Source organism: Octodon degus, unplaced genomic scaffold, assembly GCF_000260255.1.
Source record: "Octodon degus isolate 3935 unplaced genomic scaffold, OctDeg1.0 scaffold00108, whole genome shotgun sequence".
Taxonomy (NCBI): domain Eukaryota; kingdom Metazoa; phylum Chordata; class Mammalia; order Rodentia; family Octodontidae; genus Octodon; species Octodon degus.
The window spans coordinates 8561224-8578465 of NW_004524684.1; the positions used below are offsets into that span (position 1 = coordinate 8561224).

Sequence of the window (17242 nt, forward strand, 5' to 3'; positions counted from 1 at the left end):
TCCATTCTCTCACAGCAGTTGTCATGCGGCTTCCCCCCCCCCCCCCCCCCGGGCCTCTGTTTCCACCCTTATCCACTCCTTCCTGGATGTCTTACAAGTGCCCTAATGGCCTCTGCTCGCTACAGCTCCTCCCTGACGCCCTCTCTGCCTCAGGACCCCATCTCTGCCCTCCACACTACACCACACAGACCCTCTAGAAGGAAAGTCTGACAGGGATAGCCTCTGGCTAATAACCACCAAGCTTTTTGTTGTTCTTGAGATAAATTATCAAACATCTTAAGAGGACCCAGAAAGATTTGCCTAACCTCAGGCTGGACTACCTAGGCACGTTCATTTCTCACCCTCTTTTTTCCTGAAGATGTCAGAGAGGAGGTTTGCGGTCACCCACTGTGGATGGGCCCTAGCTTTCATGGGGAGCATGCAGTGACCTCTCCTCCTCCCCAGCTTTCAGACGTCCCCCACTGTACAGACTCACTGCCATCCATGGCCTTTGTATTTATCTGGCTGAGGATGTCCTGTAAGGCTCCAGCTGTGCCAGGTCTCTTGGGGCTCTTTGTCCTCCCTGCTGGCTGCTTTGCAGGCTACCTTCTTTCTCCTGTCTCTCACCTGTACTTCTATCCTTATTGTGCATCGTGAGCATGATTCTCCATCTCTCAGCTCTGTGACAGCCTCTGGAGATTAAGGCTGTGTCAACCACTCATTTTCTGGACCCCAAAAGCACAGCAGTAGGCTTTCAAGAAATGTATGTTGGATAAATACACGAATAATAGGAACAACCCAAGCAAGAATCCTGTTCAGGTTATTGCCTAACGAAGGCTGTGCCGTGGCAGGTGGAAGAGAGTAGAATATTGTTGCAAAGTCTTGATGTTGAGATGACATTGTCATGATGTTGTTGGGGCCTGACGATGCAGACAGAAATGGTAGTGCAAGGCTCAGCCTCTTCAATCAGTTGGGATTTGGGGCGGCACACCCCGGAGCTGGGAAAGCGCACTCCACAGCAGTGTGTCGGCATCACCAGGAGCTCCCACCTGCTCCCCACGGCAGTGTGCTGCTCGGGTCTGAGTGACACTGTGCCGTGTCCTGCTTGAATTCACACTGTATATAGGACGTCCTTCTAGCTTTGCTATCAAGGAGACTGATTCAGTGTTAGATACTGAGTCTTGTGAGGAGGGCTGGCCACGCTCCTCGGTCTTACTCCTAGGCTCCCTGATTAAAAAATGTTAAATGGTTACAACTAATATTTTATCTGTATTGCTTAAGACTTTGACAGAAAGATACCCTCATGAGGCCAGAAAACTTAAGCTCAATTTTGAAGCTCAAAGAAAAAAAGAATACATTGTTCAATTGATGAGCGTCCCGTTCTACTCAGGGAAGGCTGAAGCAATGGTTTCTAATCAATAACGAGAAAGACAAATAATCTACAGCCTTCTACACTATTTGCAATTTAATTTCTGACTAAAGTGGATTCTTCAAATTACTTTGTTCCAAGCAGCTGCTACTCTTGTGGTAGATTTTTGCATAAAATGAGAAAGTACCTGTTTTAGAGACAGCTCCATGGTCAAGATGATTGATGAGTGCTGAAAATAGAGGCTGAGTGTCAATAAAGAACACCAGTAACAGTCTCTCAGCTTAGCCACAGTGGGGCTTCACCTTATACCGAAGAACGCAGAAGCAAATGCTCAGGTTCTGTCAGATAAAGGAAGAAGGATTTGGTATTCACAAAGTTCTGACAAAGTGTAGTGATTTACCATCACAGATGAAAATAGGGCTGGCAAGGCAGCTCAGCTGCCTAGGAGCCTGCATAGGCAAACACGGGACCGAGGGCTTGATCCCTGGTCCTGCATGCCGTCCTGCCCTGCCCCAGGGCACGCTGACCTGGGGCCGCGTCCGCATGTGGGGGTGCACTCCTGTAATCCCAGCACTGGGGAGGCTGAAAACAGGAAGATCACTACAAGTCGCAGCTGCCTCGTGAGACCCTGTACCAAATACATAAATGATTTTTTTAAAGAAGGATGAAAATAGTTGTTTTAAGAAAAATAGCTTGAAGAGACACTTTGCATTGAAAATTGTTCCCAGTTGCAAGTTTTGTATTTCTTCAAAATCAGCTTTTGCTAACTGCTTCCTTATAATCCCCACTGGTGCTGACCAGAACATTGCTGTAATTATGTGTTGCTTCGTCCTGTTCCCATGCAGACCAGAGACTCAAAAACGTGTTCTAGCAGCCACCATCTGAGCAGTGACACAGCTCTGTGTCCTTTGCAGTGACACCAGGACAGCAGTGCACACGTGTTCAGGGTGAGAGCGAAGGCCGACTTCTTATGTGGCTCATACGGCTCTGCACATATAAGGTGAAGTTAAAAATGTCAACATAAAGACTGTTAAGCAAGAGCGAGCTGGAAGTTTTAAGAGCAGCAAAGTTTTATTGAAGGCAGGAAAAGAAACAGGCTCTGCAGAGTGAGCTTGGACCAAGTAGAAAGGAAAAAAACAGCCTCCAGCGTGAGGCCCGCCAACCACGCAGGGGAGAACACAGTGGTGAAGTGGGCTGCTTTATAAAAGTCATGCCATCTAGCGCTCCCTCTTCTCCGTGCTCACCCACCATCAGCCTGTGCTTGCCAATCAGTTAACAGCAGCTGACACAAAAGAAAATTCACAGAGGAGGAATGATGAGAAGGTTCTACCCAATAACTTTTCGTTATGAACTTTTAGCAAAGGCCAAACTCATCAAATTGTGTGAAGTAATCATGTGGGGTTTTTGTTTATGACATATACCTTAGTAACTCTGTCTTTCTAAAAGTGATTTAAAAAGAGAACAAAATATGGCCTTTGTTCAGTTTTAACAGGAAAGCCAAACAATTCCTCCAGACCAGCATCTAGCAACCGTGGGGTGGAGCTTGCCGGATGGGCTTATGGGTGTGAGGGGTCTTTGTTTGAACCTCTGCTCAGCCTTATATTTGTCCCTGGCTTTTCCCTTAGGAAAAGTGAGTTAGGCCTTGTGTGGTCAGGCCAGCTAGCATGCCTGTGCTGGTGGCTTCCCTTACGATCATCACGGCATAACAGGACCAGGGCACCCACACACCAGCTAACTAGAGCCCTCCTTGCCTGGACAACTCTACTTCCTTTTAGGCAATAGATGTTTATGTGGAAGCAGTTATTAATAATTTGTGTCAGCTAAACCTTATAAAACAGTATGGCACATTCTTAGAAAGCTTTTCTAAGGTACAGAATTTTATTTCTAATGTTCTTTTCAGGAAGCAATTTTAAGTTTCACCGAGGCTTTATAAGAATTGCTGCAATTTAAATTTATGACCCGTGCTCAAAGGTACCACCAAAACTTGATGGTGTCTTCTGGAGGCCAAACACTCTGGAAGGTCAGAGGAACCCAGCACACAGGAAGAATTACTGTCACGAAAGTCATGCGATCCTGCTGCCTACTCCTTGCTCAGTTTCCTTACAGAAAAGCAAAGAAGCATGATGTATATATGTTTTTCCGCTTTTTCAATTCAGCTGGGGAAGAACTGCGAAGTAGGATTTCTCAAGCAGTCAGGCATCTGGTACTGACTGTGGCAATTTGTCTGCTAAGGCGTGGAGAATTTGGTAATGAGAAGCGACCCCGGAACAGCAGCCCACTCCACTCTTTCTAGCTTATACAGCATTCCCAGCACTTAGCAAAGAGGAAAGCAGGAAGGCTGAATTTCAGGAGGGAAGGTGGGCGGTACGTGAACAGCGCACCCTGCACAGGACTCTGGGGCAACGCCCTCCGGCCCAGGCTCACCTTGAACACCTGCAGCTCCTCCAGCACCACCTCCTCCATGCCCCACTGCTCCTTGGAGATGCTGACCACCTTGAGCACTGTTCCAACATCTGCAAAATGCGTGAGCAGAGCTTGCTGTTTCTGCCACCAGGTTGAGTTGCAAGCATGTACTACAGCCCTTCAATTTGTTCCTTTCTCTTTACTTTAAATGCTTCTTAAGAAAGCCAATTAAATGAAAAACACCAGAAATGAAGTTTAATGTATATGATTTTCTCTTTCTGAATTGTTACAGCTTTAACCTAGTAGAAGAGACATATAAAGAGAATTTTGAGACTTACATATTGAGGACAGATTCTTAACAGACTCTACTGCGAAGCCCAACTTAAATATTGTTTGAAATTATAGAAGAAATGAAACAGTTATACAATTTTGATTTATAAAGTTAAAATGTATTAAAATAATGGTCTCTCCATATACTTATCTTTCTATAATAAAGAAGGTCTCAATGCTTACTAAGTCCAATTCACCATAAAATGTAAGCTACATGTATCTTATTAATGTTAACAAATGTATAAGAAATGACTAAGGAAATCTACCAGGGAAAACTGTGTTCTAAATTGTGTTCTACCTTCAGAATTATTGTTAGTGCATTGGATGCTAAAATTTGGTTTAAAATTGTTTTAGTTCAACTTAATAAAGAATACAAGATTAATAATGCAAAACAAAAACTGATGTTTTGAAAGGATAACTTAAATACATCATTTTACATTGTAGTTCCACAAGGTGGCATACTCATACAAAAGATAAAAGAACACCAGAAAAAAAAATAAATCTCACCTTATAATTATCTGTATGAAACAGATCTTTAAAGTTCTGAGCATTGGGGTTTGGTTATTCAAACATATACAGTAGTTTTCCTAAGTGTACAAATTAGCTTAATAGTTTAATTATTCAATGACTCTGGAATCTTTAAAGGCTTTTAAATGTGCATTTTCTAAGTGTCAAAATTAACTGTCTTAATATTGTTACGATTTTCTCAGTAAAAGTTACCTAGTACCACCTAGTGGCTGCATGACACTTCGATACAACTGCCCAAGACCCATGAGTGAGCTCTTAGTGGACGTGCCTAAGCGTCACATTGTGAGCACCAATGACCCCAAGCGGGGACCCTGTGGCAGGCCTCCCATCCCGGAGCACCTGCCTGTGTGCCAGCCAGGTGGACGCTGGTGCCCGGGGACCTCGGGTTCATCACACACAGCTGTCTACGAGCCTGTCTTCTGTAAAGGCAGGGAAGATTTAAAACTGAAATAGTTCCAAAACTGTCTTCCACTCTTAACAATCATTTCCACAAAGACCTCCCTGTGTTAAAGGCTAGCTAGTCGGGCTCCCTGTGTGGCTGCCCGCCCGCCGCCGCGCGGCCCAGTGCGCTTTCCTGAGAATGCCCTCTGCAAGAGCTCACTTAAGTATTATTAGATTATGATTTTTCTGACTCTTGAGATGTTCAAATAAATACTATGTCACTTTCAGAGCAATAGCTTGGCCATTGCTGAATTGCTCCACTCAAGAGTAAAGAACTCATTTTAACCCACAAATTCAAGAACAGGAACACGCATCTCCAGGGCGCTTGCACGTAATCTCGCAGGGCAATGCTCAGTGCTTCAGTCGGGGCCTCAAAGGCAGGGGCAGGCGGCCCGGCGGCGGGGGCAGGGGCGCTCGGCGGAGCCCGGGTGGCCGGGCACTGGCCGCAGTCCTTGGGGAGACAGCCCCGGGCGCCTCACTGACACTGGGGCCCACCGCAGCTGAGGTGCAAAGCGGTTTTGAATCTCAGGCTGGAGACGCCCAAGATAGCATTCCGCAAGTTAGCAGCCCTCACCGCGGTGTCGCCTGGTCACCCTCACGCATGCTGCCCACGAGGACCCGGGAAGCCTGCCTCCCTGCGCGGGCGGACCGCGGCGGCGGCCGCGGGGCTCACCTGTGCCGAGGAACATGACGTCGTACTGGCCGTCCTCGGCCGCCACGTGGTCCACCACGATCTGCGTGAGCCTGTAGTCCACGTTGATCCGCTTGAAGGTCGGGCGCCCCGCGGCCGGATACACGGCCTTGTACATGAGCGGGTGTCGCCGGATGAAGCTGATGACGTCGTCCGGGAAGTCCCTGGTGGACTTGATGAGCGGGTCGTAGGTCTTGCTGGGGCACTGTGGGCAGCGGGCAGGGGCGTCACCGCTAAGCACCTGCGGATTAACCGGCGGCCCTTCCGCCTGGAGCGGCTGTGCACAGCAGGAGGCGGGGAAGCTCCCGCGGGGCCTCGCCCTCGTGCTGGGGCTGCGCTCCGCAGGGTGCTTAGCTGGTTCCCTCTGCCCCGAACATTCTAAATTATTTGTATTCATTGGAACTTTTGGACGTTTCCTCTGCCAAGTCTTTCCCTATAAAGATTAATTTCTCCTGACGATTAGTGTTTCTAACACACTTGAAAGCCACGTTGCAATAATTAAGAGGTAATCGTCAAAGACAATACGGGAAAGCATTACTTTCAAGTTCTTCTCAGTACAGTTGAGATTTTGCTTCAAATGAAACCATGATCATTCAAAATTAAAAGAACAAATAAACAGGACACAAAAACAATGCCAAAAGGACTTCATTGGCTTGAAATCTGTACTGAGTAGTCATATCAAAACTGGTGTGAGAGCTCTACTCTGAACAGGGTAACGGACTCCACCACAGGGTCTGCGCTCAGCTCAGGGGATTCTCTGCCTGGACTCACTTCCTGCCTACCGTCGCCCTCCGATAAACTCTTAGCACGGCCTGCCCCCTGGTGGGAAGATGAAAAGTCCAAATTAGCACACATCAGCGGAGGTGAGGTGCTTTCATCCAAAAATACAAAACCTTGCCATTTGACACATTTTCATAGAAAATATATACTCTCACATCCTCCATCTAATTTGTTTCAAAATATTGTGATTTATATTCTTTACATTTAATGAGGATGTGGTAGGTATGTGTACCAACTCTCCACAATTACTCTCATCTTTGGTACTGAGAACATGTGCTAAAATAAATAAATCTAAAAACTACAAAATATTGTAAGTGATAAAGTTCTCTTGTACAGTATAATACCATTATCACACCTAAATTCTTAATGGACTATAAATTTTCCTGGGATGGAAAGGTATTAGATTAGGATGAGTGACATTAGATAAAACTTGTGTGAAAAAGTACTTTTTTCCTCTCTGATTTTCTAGATGAGCTGGAACAGTCTTGCCTTTGCTTCATATGAATGTCTAAGAACACATGACACTTCTCACAGAAGCCATTCCTAGGAAGTTCAATGTCCAGGAGTTATTTATGACCTATGACAGTGATCCAAAGTTTTATACCATTAAAATCGTAATGCTTTATTATATTATATAAAACATCAAAGCTGTACTAAAACAATGTTATTGACTTTCTGTCATTCATTCGAGAGTACCCATCTCTCACAAGAAACTTCCACGCCTGGCATTAAAAACTGATCCTTTCCTGGTTTACTCCTCCGAGCTCTGCAGCAAGGAGAGGAGAAGCCCCCTCCTGAGCTGTGTGGTACCGACCTAGCCCAGGAGGGGGCTCCGCAGACCCAAACTCGCGAGGGGCATGGCGTCTGCTCTAAGCCCTGGCTAAGGGGAACCTGCCAGCTTCACGCGGCAGGGAACCTATCCTGAAAGCTTATACGGGAACCCACACGAGGTGTGCACTGTGCAGCACTCCCTGCAAACGCAGGCTGTGCATGGGAGGCAGAGCTAGCTTTGCTGTGGGCTGGCTTCTAGCTTCTACCCCTGCGGTTGGTCTAAGGCTGGCCAAGCCTGCGCTTGCACCGCAGTTCTGAACCAGCCTCCACCTCGAGAACTCTCTTTTGTGCTTGCAGCTGTGCTGAGGGGGCGGCCAGAATTTCTAGAAAAAAAAATTCATGACATCTAAGTCACAATTTTCATTTCAAAATTTTAAATAATTACAAAATTAATGTAAGAAAGTTCCACTGCATGGTGATACATTCAACAGATAAATAAACCTAACAGTTTTCCATATTGCATGCCTCTAACCAAGGGTAATAAAAGTGTAATAAAATCTAAAAGAAAAAAAAAAAAAAAGAGCAGGGACACCTGGTTTGTGTTGAGTATTTCGAAATGCCCTGAGAGCTCCTTTGCCTTCCCCTGCCCCTGGGGGACAATGCTCCGCTCCCTGCGTGCACAGCGAGGTCAGGCCCGCAGCACACCTGGGGACGGGACATGGCCGGGGAGCCGCTCCCTGAGGTCCAGGACAGGGCAGAGCGGGAGCCTTCTGCCGCCTTCGTATGCTCACTGGGTGGGATTTCTGCTTGGATGGCGCACAGAAAAGAGGAACACAGATCTACAAGTAATGTAGGAGGCCACACAACACACAAGACCTGCTGTAGGAGGGCTGCACAGAGGAAAGCCCCAAGCACAGGGAGTACAGCGAGCCTGTGGGGCTCCTCCACCCTCTGGGGAAACCTTCCCTTGGCAGCTCTGCACCCCAGGAAGAGGCGCTGCTGCTGCTCCCTGGCTGGCTGTCCTATTAGCTTCCAGCTGTTCACCCCTGGCCTGATCGCCTGCTGGTCTCTGAGGCTGCACAAGTAACCAGGCAGCTTAGTCAGGCCTTCCCTGTGCTTTGAAAAGCACCAAGACAATCTACAATCCGGGGAAAGAAAACAAAAAGGGAAGGGCAGGGAGAGCCAACACTGCATTCGGCGGTGGCTTGCGGAAGCCTGGGTGCCACTGGAGAAAGAGACTAGAGGAGGGGCCGACAGAGCCCGCGGGAGGCTGCTGGCGAGGTGTGACGTGTTGTGCTTGGCACAGCGTGTGTTTGTGTAAGGCCTTGGGGACTGGAGTGGGAAGCACAGGATAAGGGAAGAGAGGTGGATTCTATCCAGGAAGAGCTCTGCCCTGGCCAGGCCTCAGACAGCTGCTAGGAGTCTCCCTCTGCTGCTGCTCCTGCTGCTGCTTCGGGCTCTCCGCAGGGGGCAGCTTCCCTTCAAACAAATCCAGAGATCAAGAGGGTGGCACAGAGGGGCAGCCAAGCTTTTGTGTTTATTGTCAGAAATGCCAATGTCATAAGCACCACCTTATCACCCTGATTCTCCACCTGGGGGTCAGCCTCTGAGTCATCCTAGAGGCCCAGTGACCAAGAGCAGAGGTGAGTCACCCGCTGTCTGCTTTGAAGTCCTTTTTTCTTACAAGAACTTTTACCAGCAAAAGCAAAACACAGTACGCCTCTGAGAACTTGGGAAACCTAATTTTCAGAGCAGACACTGGCTCTGTCACACACACACACACACGCACGCACACACACACGCACGCACACACACGGAGCCAGCAGGACACGTCAATCCACATGAGCCCAGGGAAGGATCAGCGCCCGGGCCTGGGTGCAGGACAGTGGCAGCCCGTGGTCTCCCGCAGAGCCCGGCAGGAGCTGGAGCCAGGCTGCCGACTCAGCCCTCACTCTGCTGCTCTCTTCCAGGACAGGATTGGAGGTCTGTTCAGCAGACAGCAGGCACAAAGTAGTAGGGTGGTCACCTGCTAATCAGTGGCTAGGCACCGAACTGATGGTGTCCAGGAAAAAGCAGGCAGAATTCACTACAAGAGGCACACGTAGAGCAGCAAGCGTGAAGCGCAAGTTGGCGAAGCTTCCTGCACGTCTGAAGTTAGTCAGCAAGGCTGACTGAAAAGAAAGCACAATGAACTACGGCAGGAGCACGGCGCTCATGAGCAACAGTAACACAGCAACACCCTCATGCACGGGAACGAGAGAAGAACTCGAGAGGGGAGGGGAGCCTCCAGCCCTCTAACCGTGCGTCCAGTTGAGACTGTCACAGTCCAGTATTACAAAATCAGGAAGAATCTTCTCACAGCACTTTTGAAGTGTGTATTTTCCTTTGGCCAGTTTTACCCATGTTTGGAAGCCAGTCATCTGCCTTGTAAACAATATTATAATGTAAAGAGATGGCATAATTTATAATCTGTCCCCTGACTATTTTAGATCTTCTTCAGTTTAATAAAGCCACCAGATTCTGAGAGCCACCAGCTCTTCAGCCGAAGGAGCTGAGATGGGATGGAATCCACAATCTATGAGAAAACAGTGCGCCGGAAGAACTCTGAATCTGTGGGTTCCATTTTCAACTCAAAGCCTAGATTTCTGAATAACAACCATGGCAGAAGTTGGCATATCTCAATAATCTTTGCAATTTCAAGGGAAGACACATGAGCAAGGGCATGTGTTGTGTGTTCCGATCCCTCACCGCGCATTTGCGCAGGACGAGCACCAGCCAAGCCCAGGTCAGGCTCGGCGCTGTCTGGGATGCTCCCTCGCACAAGGCTGTTGTTCCAGCGCCAGGGCTGGCCACGGTTGTGTCGCTGATAAGGTGACTTCACAGGGGACCTGGGATGCCAAGGGCTTCGTGATTTTCAGGGTCTTCTACAATGTTAGGAAGTGTCACCGTGGAAGGAAGTGAGCTGCTAGTGAGGTCTGCACTCACAGGCTGAGGCGGAGGCTCATATCCGGCAGAAAAGGAGGACGGGCAGAGCCCGCCACAACAGGAAGTTGGAGGCAGGCCTTCGCTGGGTGCTTTCCTTGAGAAGAACACATGGGAGCCCTCGCAGGTGGAGTGTCTTGGTGAGGTGAAGCTCTGACAGGTTTCAGAGGGAGACGGGGCATGGTGTACACTAAGTGGGGGTCAAAATATTGTGTAACATCGTTTTTGTTGTGGACTATTAAGTTATAAATTACATTAAAAATAAACTATTACCATATACATATGGCTTTTCACAAAACTCAGCTGTACAAAGAGCTGAATTAGTGAGATGCAGTTAGAGAAGCAAAGCTTATTGGGAAATGTTTCAGATACAGTAAGTCTCACAAAATAGTTCAATGTTTCTCTTAATCTTGCTGTACAAGATATACTTAACCACGTCTTACTGCAGGGCTGGCCAGATAGCTCAGCTGACTAAAGTGCCTGCTTTGGCAGAGCACAGCGGCCGGGGTTTGAGGGACGTGCTGTACCCGGGGCACACTAAGACAGCCACTGAGACTGGGCGTGGGGTGCACGCCTGTAACCCCAGCACTTGGGAGGCTGAAGGCGGGAAAATCACTAGGAGTCCAATCTACGTAGTGAGACCGTATATGCCCTGTCCTAAATTTAAAAAAAGAAGTTTTATTGATCAAGTTTTAAAAGACATTTTTACATGTATGCCCTCTTTTTTTTCATTAATAGGATACTTGATATTCAGCAACTAATACAGGAGGCCAGTAAGTGGGAAAAAGATTAGCTTAATGACTTTTGATATTTTATGTGGTATCTTTCTGCAACATAAAAGATTAAAGAAAAAAAATCAACCACAGTCCTTACACACAGGGAAGAAAGGGACCGAGACAGAGCCGAAGCCAGGCGCGGTTCCATGGGCGAGCGCTGCAGAGACCGTGGTGAGGTCTAGACAGGAGCCAGCTGTCCGCAGAATCCACACCGCAGCGCAGCACTCTGGGAAATGTGCACCTCTCCCCGGCTCCACACGAAGGCACTCACAGCTGTTCGTGCACCGTGTGTGCCGCCTTGCACGCATCTATGTGCACCCCAGTGACTATAAAGTACACGAACCACAAACATGCACAAATAAAATAAAAGGTTAAGTCTGTATGCAAAGACAGAATGGAATGCGATGGTGTTCAAGCTATTAACAAGATCTGCAATGCACTCAGCATTACCAACGCCCCCACAGTGAAGTAAATCTGTGAGATTAGGAATAGCGCCTACACTACTTCCTCTCTCCCACCAAACAGTGGAGGATTACTTGGGGTAACCCTAAGAGCACAGGTAAAATAAAAAAGTAACAGTAGAAGCAGTTTCCACTCAGAAGGAAATAGAGCTTTAAGGAGAATAATTATTTTAACAAAATTAGATCCTGCAGAAATAAAAACCGTGGCACAGTAGTTCAATGGTGATGAAATGTGTTTAGTAAGTATCTGAACTTCAATGACAAGTGCTTTTTCTCTTTTTTGATAATCGTTTAAAAACTGAACCTCTCTTTTGAGCAGAGCTGACCGTCATGCTGTGTGGGCGTAGAAGTCTTAGGAAGTCACTGTCATACAGAACAGCACTACTTTATTTATGAAAACTGCAGTCAATTATCTCTAATAAGTCAGATTTCAAAACTGAATTCGCCTTCGCAGACTTCCCCAGTCTGAGCTTCCTTCCGGCTGACTCCAGAGGGGCCAGGTCTGCCCTGCGCCAGGCCTGCGAGGGCTGCGGACATTTCTCCCACGTGGGCCTTGATCAACAGGCTCCAGGTTGACCAGAGAGCCTGCGGGCACACTGGAAACCGCTGGGATGGGCACACCTGGAACCGCTGGGATGGGCACAATGGGAAAGGCTGGGACACCCTACTTGAACACCAGAGGGCAGAAGAGCCACTCGAAATTAAGGAATTCTGGAAATACATCCTGTACACTTGCCAGGCTTTTCACAGTAGGGTGATGCAGTGAGCTTGGGTTTGGGTTTGACTTTCAGTCAATGGGACTACATCATCCCATCCAAGCCGACACACCAGCACGGGGCCCAGGAAGATAGCTCAGTGAATAAGCACTTGCCTGGCAAGCACAGGGGCTTGAGTTCAATCACTGGTACTGCAAAAACCCAAAACACCAGAGTAGGCCAGCAGGCAGCCCCCAGGCCTGTGTACCCAACTGAAAGAGAAGGCTGGGAACAGGCTCTATCCTGGGCACCTTGGAATTCAATCTGAAGAACGGAGTGGATGCAGCAAAGGTAAAGGCAAAAGTGTCCTCTTCAATTATCTATTTGAACTTTCTCATGTAAGTGTAAAGTGGCTGTCAGCAAAATGTATGACTGCTACATAGAAGGCACATTACTCAGTCACTTCTATTAGACCCAGGCGTGCTCCCAGCCACACCGTCAGAGTGGCGTGCGGAGGAGGCTTCAGAACCCATCATTCCTAGCGCACAGGACGGAGCCGCGAAAGGCCCTGTGGGCCTGTCTGGTCAGTGGCAGGCACAGCAGCAGAGCCTGCGACGGGCCGCAGATCCTAGCAGGACGCCGTACTCACTCTCCAAGCACGAGGAGGCCGGCCATGAGCGTGCGTGCTGCCTCGCTGCCCTTTCTCTTGTCATACGCCTGGGATAATGGTGCACTGTGATGTCCCAAAGACATAGTGAGCAAACTCACAGGACTTACTGAATCATGGGAAAGGCTCAATTATAATATCTAAAACTAGAATCTCTGAAGTGGCGAAGTAGAAAATAGAAAAATTGCAACGTTTGCTGTTTTAAATAAGTACAGACAAAACAGAATGACAGGAGCTGAGAGGGAGGAGAGCAAGGCCACTGCCAGGTAAGGTACTCATCACCATGTCGGGGGATGAGAGAGCAGGTAGGGACCGGAGAATGCGGGGGCGGAGCTTGGCCAGGAAACCCCACCTGGTATCCCTCCTCCTTCTGCTATTTTTGGGAAAATTATACAGGGAAAATTATTTAATCATTCTGGGCATCAAATTCCTCCTGTGTAAATAAGAGTGAATTACACAGTTCCTATCTGCCACCAAAGCTCTCACATTCTCAGATTTTACAAGTGTAGCCATTTGATGCAGTGAAACATAATTTCAGTGATTTTATGGATGCTGAGTTAAGACAGTGCAGTTCACCAGGGAAAGTATACGTGATAGCTGTGTAGCAGGTTCGCACAACTGAATGTTGGCCGCTAACTTCACTAGCAGCATTCCAGAGAGAGCATAGAGTAAGGAGTCAGAATAGGAGCGTGGTCAGCAGACAAGACAAGCGTCACTGTCCAGTAACTAAAGGCGTGAGGGAAGAGAGAGCTTATGCACCTGCATGTTATTTCAGACATTTCCAAATTGTGTTGTAGCGATCTCTACTACTCAGCAGCTGTGATGAGCATGTTTATAGAATTCGGTGGCATTCAGGTCAGCATGGGTTAGATCATAGGAAATGATTTTGACGGACTCGCAGACCCGCTGGTGACGGAGGCCAGCGCCATCTGCTCAGGCCGGTGGGGCCCGTAGTTTTCCCTCACACTTGAAATTCTTAGAGTAAAAGGTTGAATGCGAGTGGACGCTGAATTGCTCCTACATTACTGAACAGAGAGAAATCCACAGTCCAAGAACCAATAGCATGCCTTGCCATGGGGAACAGAAGTGGGCGCAGGAGCAGAGGCAGAAGTCGAATACAGGGCTAGGAAACAGCGCGGCGGGAGCTGCCGCTTACCGTGCCGGGCCGGGGGTAGGGGATCCGCCCGTCGTACTGCACCCAGCGGTGCTCTGCGCTCTCCTTGTGGGCGTAGGGCCCGTTGAAGACAGCCCGGATGTCGGCCATGCTGTACACGCATACGGCGGAGCCCTTGAACACCGAGCTGGAAGAAAGCACAGAGCGCAGAGTTTCCACGGTGCTCACGGGCACAGCCGTGGGGCCGAGAAGGCGCTGGTACTCGCTGCTGAGCAGCGCTGCAGAAGCTTCAGCGCACCTGCGCGCTCACGGAGTCTGCACCGTGCACCAGCCACAGGGAGGGAGCTCAGGGACTGGGAAGCGAAGGGGACCCGGGGAGTGCCCCCAGGTCAGCACTGCCAGGCTGCCCAGGCCGGCGTCTGCGCAGCACCCGGGAGACAGACTCACCAGCAACTGCCCCTGAACCCAGAGGACACAGAGGAACACGGAGGAAGGGGTGTAATTTTTACCCAAGATTATCAAAAAATAATGTCCTCTAAAGAGCTTCAGTATAGTAAGTTACCTGAACCACTTTTAAAATAGTAATCATCTAGATATGTGAATAATCCTTGCCTCATATGTCATCTATTTAGCAAGTGAACATAAGTTTAGCTGCTAAATAATATATTCAGGTGGCTCTTATCAAGCTGACTGTCTCTTAATAAGGCGGGAATAACCTTTTTATTTTTCATTTTGCTCCCAGAGTCAACCTTCAGAATACAGCAACTGCTGTGATGTATAAAGTCGTGACACACGCATACACTCAGAAGCAGCGCTGCAGAACCGGTCCATGAGAACCCGGCGGGTTTTGGCACACTCGTGATGGATATTGTTCGTACTCATCAGATATGCTTTGGCTTTGTTCATAGAAAATAAAAGACGCTTCTCTGAACAGAGCCTTTCAGTAATTCCTGTTCCTGACCGTGAGGTCACTCTTCACGATCTAAGAGATTTCCGTCTGCACAGGACACGACCAAACACACACGCCTCTACCTTGAGTGACGCAATCAGTACTCTTCCTGGGTGGCTTTGATGGGGACCACCAGGAGGTGAGGACAAATGGCCCACAGGCAGCCAGGGGGAGCCAGCTCTGGGGAGCGAGGTGCCAGCCACAAAAGCTGGCTGTTCCTGGCTGTGACGCCCGAGGCCTGGCTCTGCCCACCGCACATGAACCGCATCTTGTCACTTAACAGCGCCACCTGCACACCAACATCACCTCAGTCCTCGGGGCAGCCTTAAAATAAAACAGCAAAGCACACCGAGAACAAAGAACTGATTTGGACTTCACATCGTGGGTGGGCAGAAGCTGGACAGGGACAAAGGCCCGTCCTGGGGCTACGTTTCCCTGGTACTTAGGCCCATCGTGCGTGCATGCCTACAAAGAGCACATACTGATTGCAAAGGGCATGACAGGGCCCAGGAGGACCCGGCACAGATCCTGTGGAGCGGCACTCGTGCTCCTGGGCCTTTACTATCCCAGGGTAAAGGTACAGAAAGCAGGTCCCATGTAGCAGCGCCTCTGACCAGTTCATATTCACAGCAGTTCAGTAATCAAATACTCTATTGTCGTCTGATCCATTCTGAACCCACAGAGAACTTAGCTTATGCTCAAGGTATTGAGAACCGCATGAGCGTCAGACCACTTAGAAGAACTTAAACTATAATTTGCTGCAAAATAGCTTCAAACCATCTCTTCCATAGTCATACCATCACTTTGGTCCCTCCAGCACAACGTGAACAGGCTCTCTGAAGACTGAGCAGGGCAGGGAGACTGCGGGCCGACCTCCAGGCCCGACCTCCAGGCCTGACCTCCAGGCCCAGGAGCCTTGAGGACTCATTGCAGGCTGCGTTAAGGTGCTGTGCATGGCTCTAGTGGCCAGAGCTTATCTCAGAAATGCCCTCGGCCACCGCGCACTCACACAAGGCCTTGGTCACTGTGCATGGCCGTGAAGGCCTGGAAACAACAGAAGCAGGCTGGAGGCTGGGCCCCGGACACGGGCTCAGCGCTGAGGCTGCTGCAGCACTGAGGGATAGGAGGGGAAGTCTTCCTGCGGCCATTAAAAGATTGTAAGAAACATTAAGTGGCCAAGTGGAGTAAGAAGAAAAAGTATGACTGCTACAAAGAGACAGACACATCATTACACCAACGTACATGCACACACACGCTTCAGATGTGCCTGAGGAGCGGGTCGGGGGCGGGGGGCATTTGCCTCAGGCTTCAGTCCCCACTGCTGCGGGAGAACAACCCTCAAAGCACACTGTGAAATATTGCGCGTGTTTTGTTATACATACCTGGTAGTAGTGAAGACTCCATATACTACAGGATTTCTTTCATCTCTTGTAGGGAGCAAATAAATATCTTCTATTAATGGAAAAAATGTATTTTATTTGTCAGTATTGCATATTTCCTTTTTAATACAACACAACATAGCCAAAGCTTTAAACGTACCATATATGCAGTCAAGTACACAGAGCTGCTCGGCGGGCCTCAGCCATTAAGGGTCAGAGGCCCCTCCCTGCGCCACGCTGCGCTGGGGACTTAACTAACCTCCCTTGCCTGAGGGAATCTCTCATAGGAGAGCTCGCCCAGTGAGGGCTCTCCACAACCGCTTACAGTTGGGAGCATGGGATTCCACATGAAACACAGACACCAAACCAAGACAGTTTGTCCTTGGGCGTGAAATCGCGTTCCTCCGTAAGGGCATCGCTGAGCCTTGAGCGCCTCTTCCAAAGTCGCGCACAGGTAGCTATTCGTGCAGCTACAGTGAATCATGTGCAAATGTGACTTTGGACGTGACTACGTAAGGTATGAGTGTGCATCTTCGGGGAGCTGAAAGCTCATGGTGAAGCCTTTACACGCAGCTAAGAATATTCCTTCTCAAACTAGCTGTGAAGAGGAGAGCGGAGGCCGCAGACTCTTCGCCGCTCCTCGGCGGCCCAGCGGTGTGGTTAGACCCCTGGGAATGCACGGTCTGGTCGCAGAGCTCGCACCCCTCCCGCTCCCCTAGGCCCCAGGCTGGAGGTCGCAGGGGGTGCGGGCCCTGATCCCCAGCTCTCTGCCTCCCGCCTCTGCTGCGGCTCCGCTTCCTCGGCCGCCTGCCGACCCTTGAACAAGGTACTACTTCCCTCCGCGCGTCCCCCAGCAGCACCCGGGTGCGTCCTGTGTGCAGATCCGGTGGGAGGCCCTGCACCGGAGCCGGGGTGGGGCCGGGGAAG

The 17242-nt window shown here is 49.2% G+C and overlaps 1 protein-coding gene across 2 annotated transcripts in view; it reads right to left on the reverse strand.

The window, feature by feature from the left end:
- The window catches only part of Sema3d (semaphorin 3D), a 170119-nt gene that overhangs the window by 16712 nt on the left and 136165 nt on the right, over positions 1-17242 (reverse strand). For both annotated transcript variants that reach the window (XM_004639275.2, XM_023724306.1), the window contains 5 exons: positions 16319-16388; positions 14030-14174; positions 5724-5946; positions 3773-3861; positions 1536-1577 (listed from right to left, as the gene is read on the reverse strand). In XM_004639275.2, coding sequence (XP_004639332.1) covers positions 1536-1577; positions 3773-3861; positions 5724-5946; positions 14030-14174; positions 16319-16388 — 569 coding nt within the window. The remainder of the gene's footprint in view (positions 1-1535; positions 1578-3772; positions 3862-5723; positions 5947-14029; positions 14175-16318; positions 16389-17242) is intronic.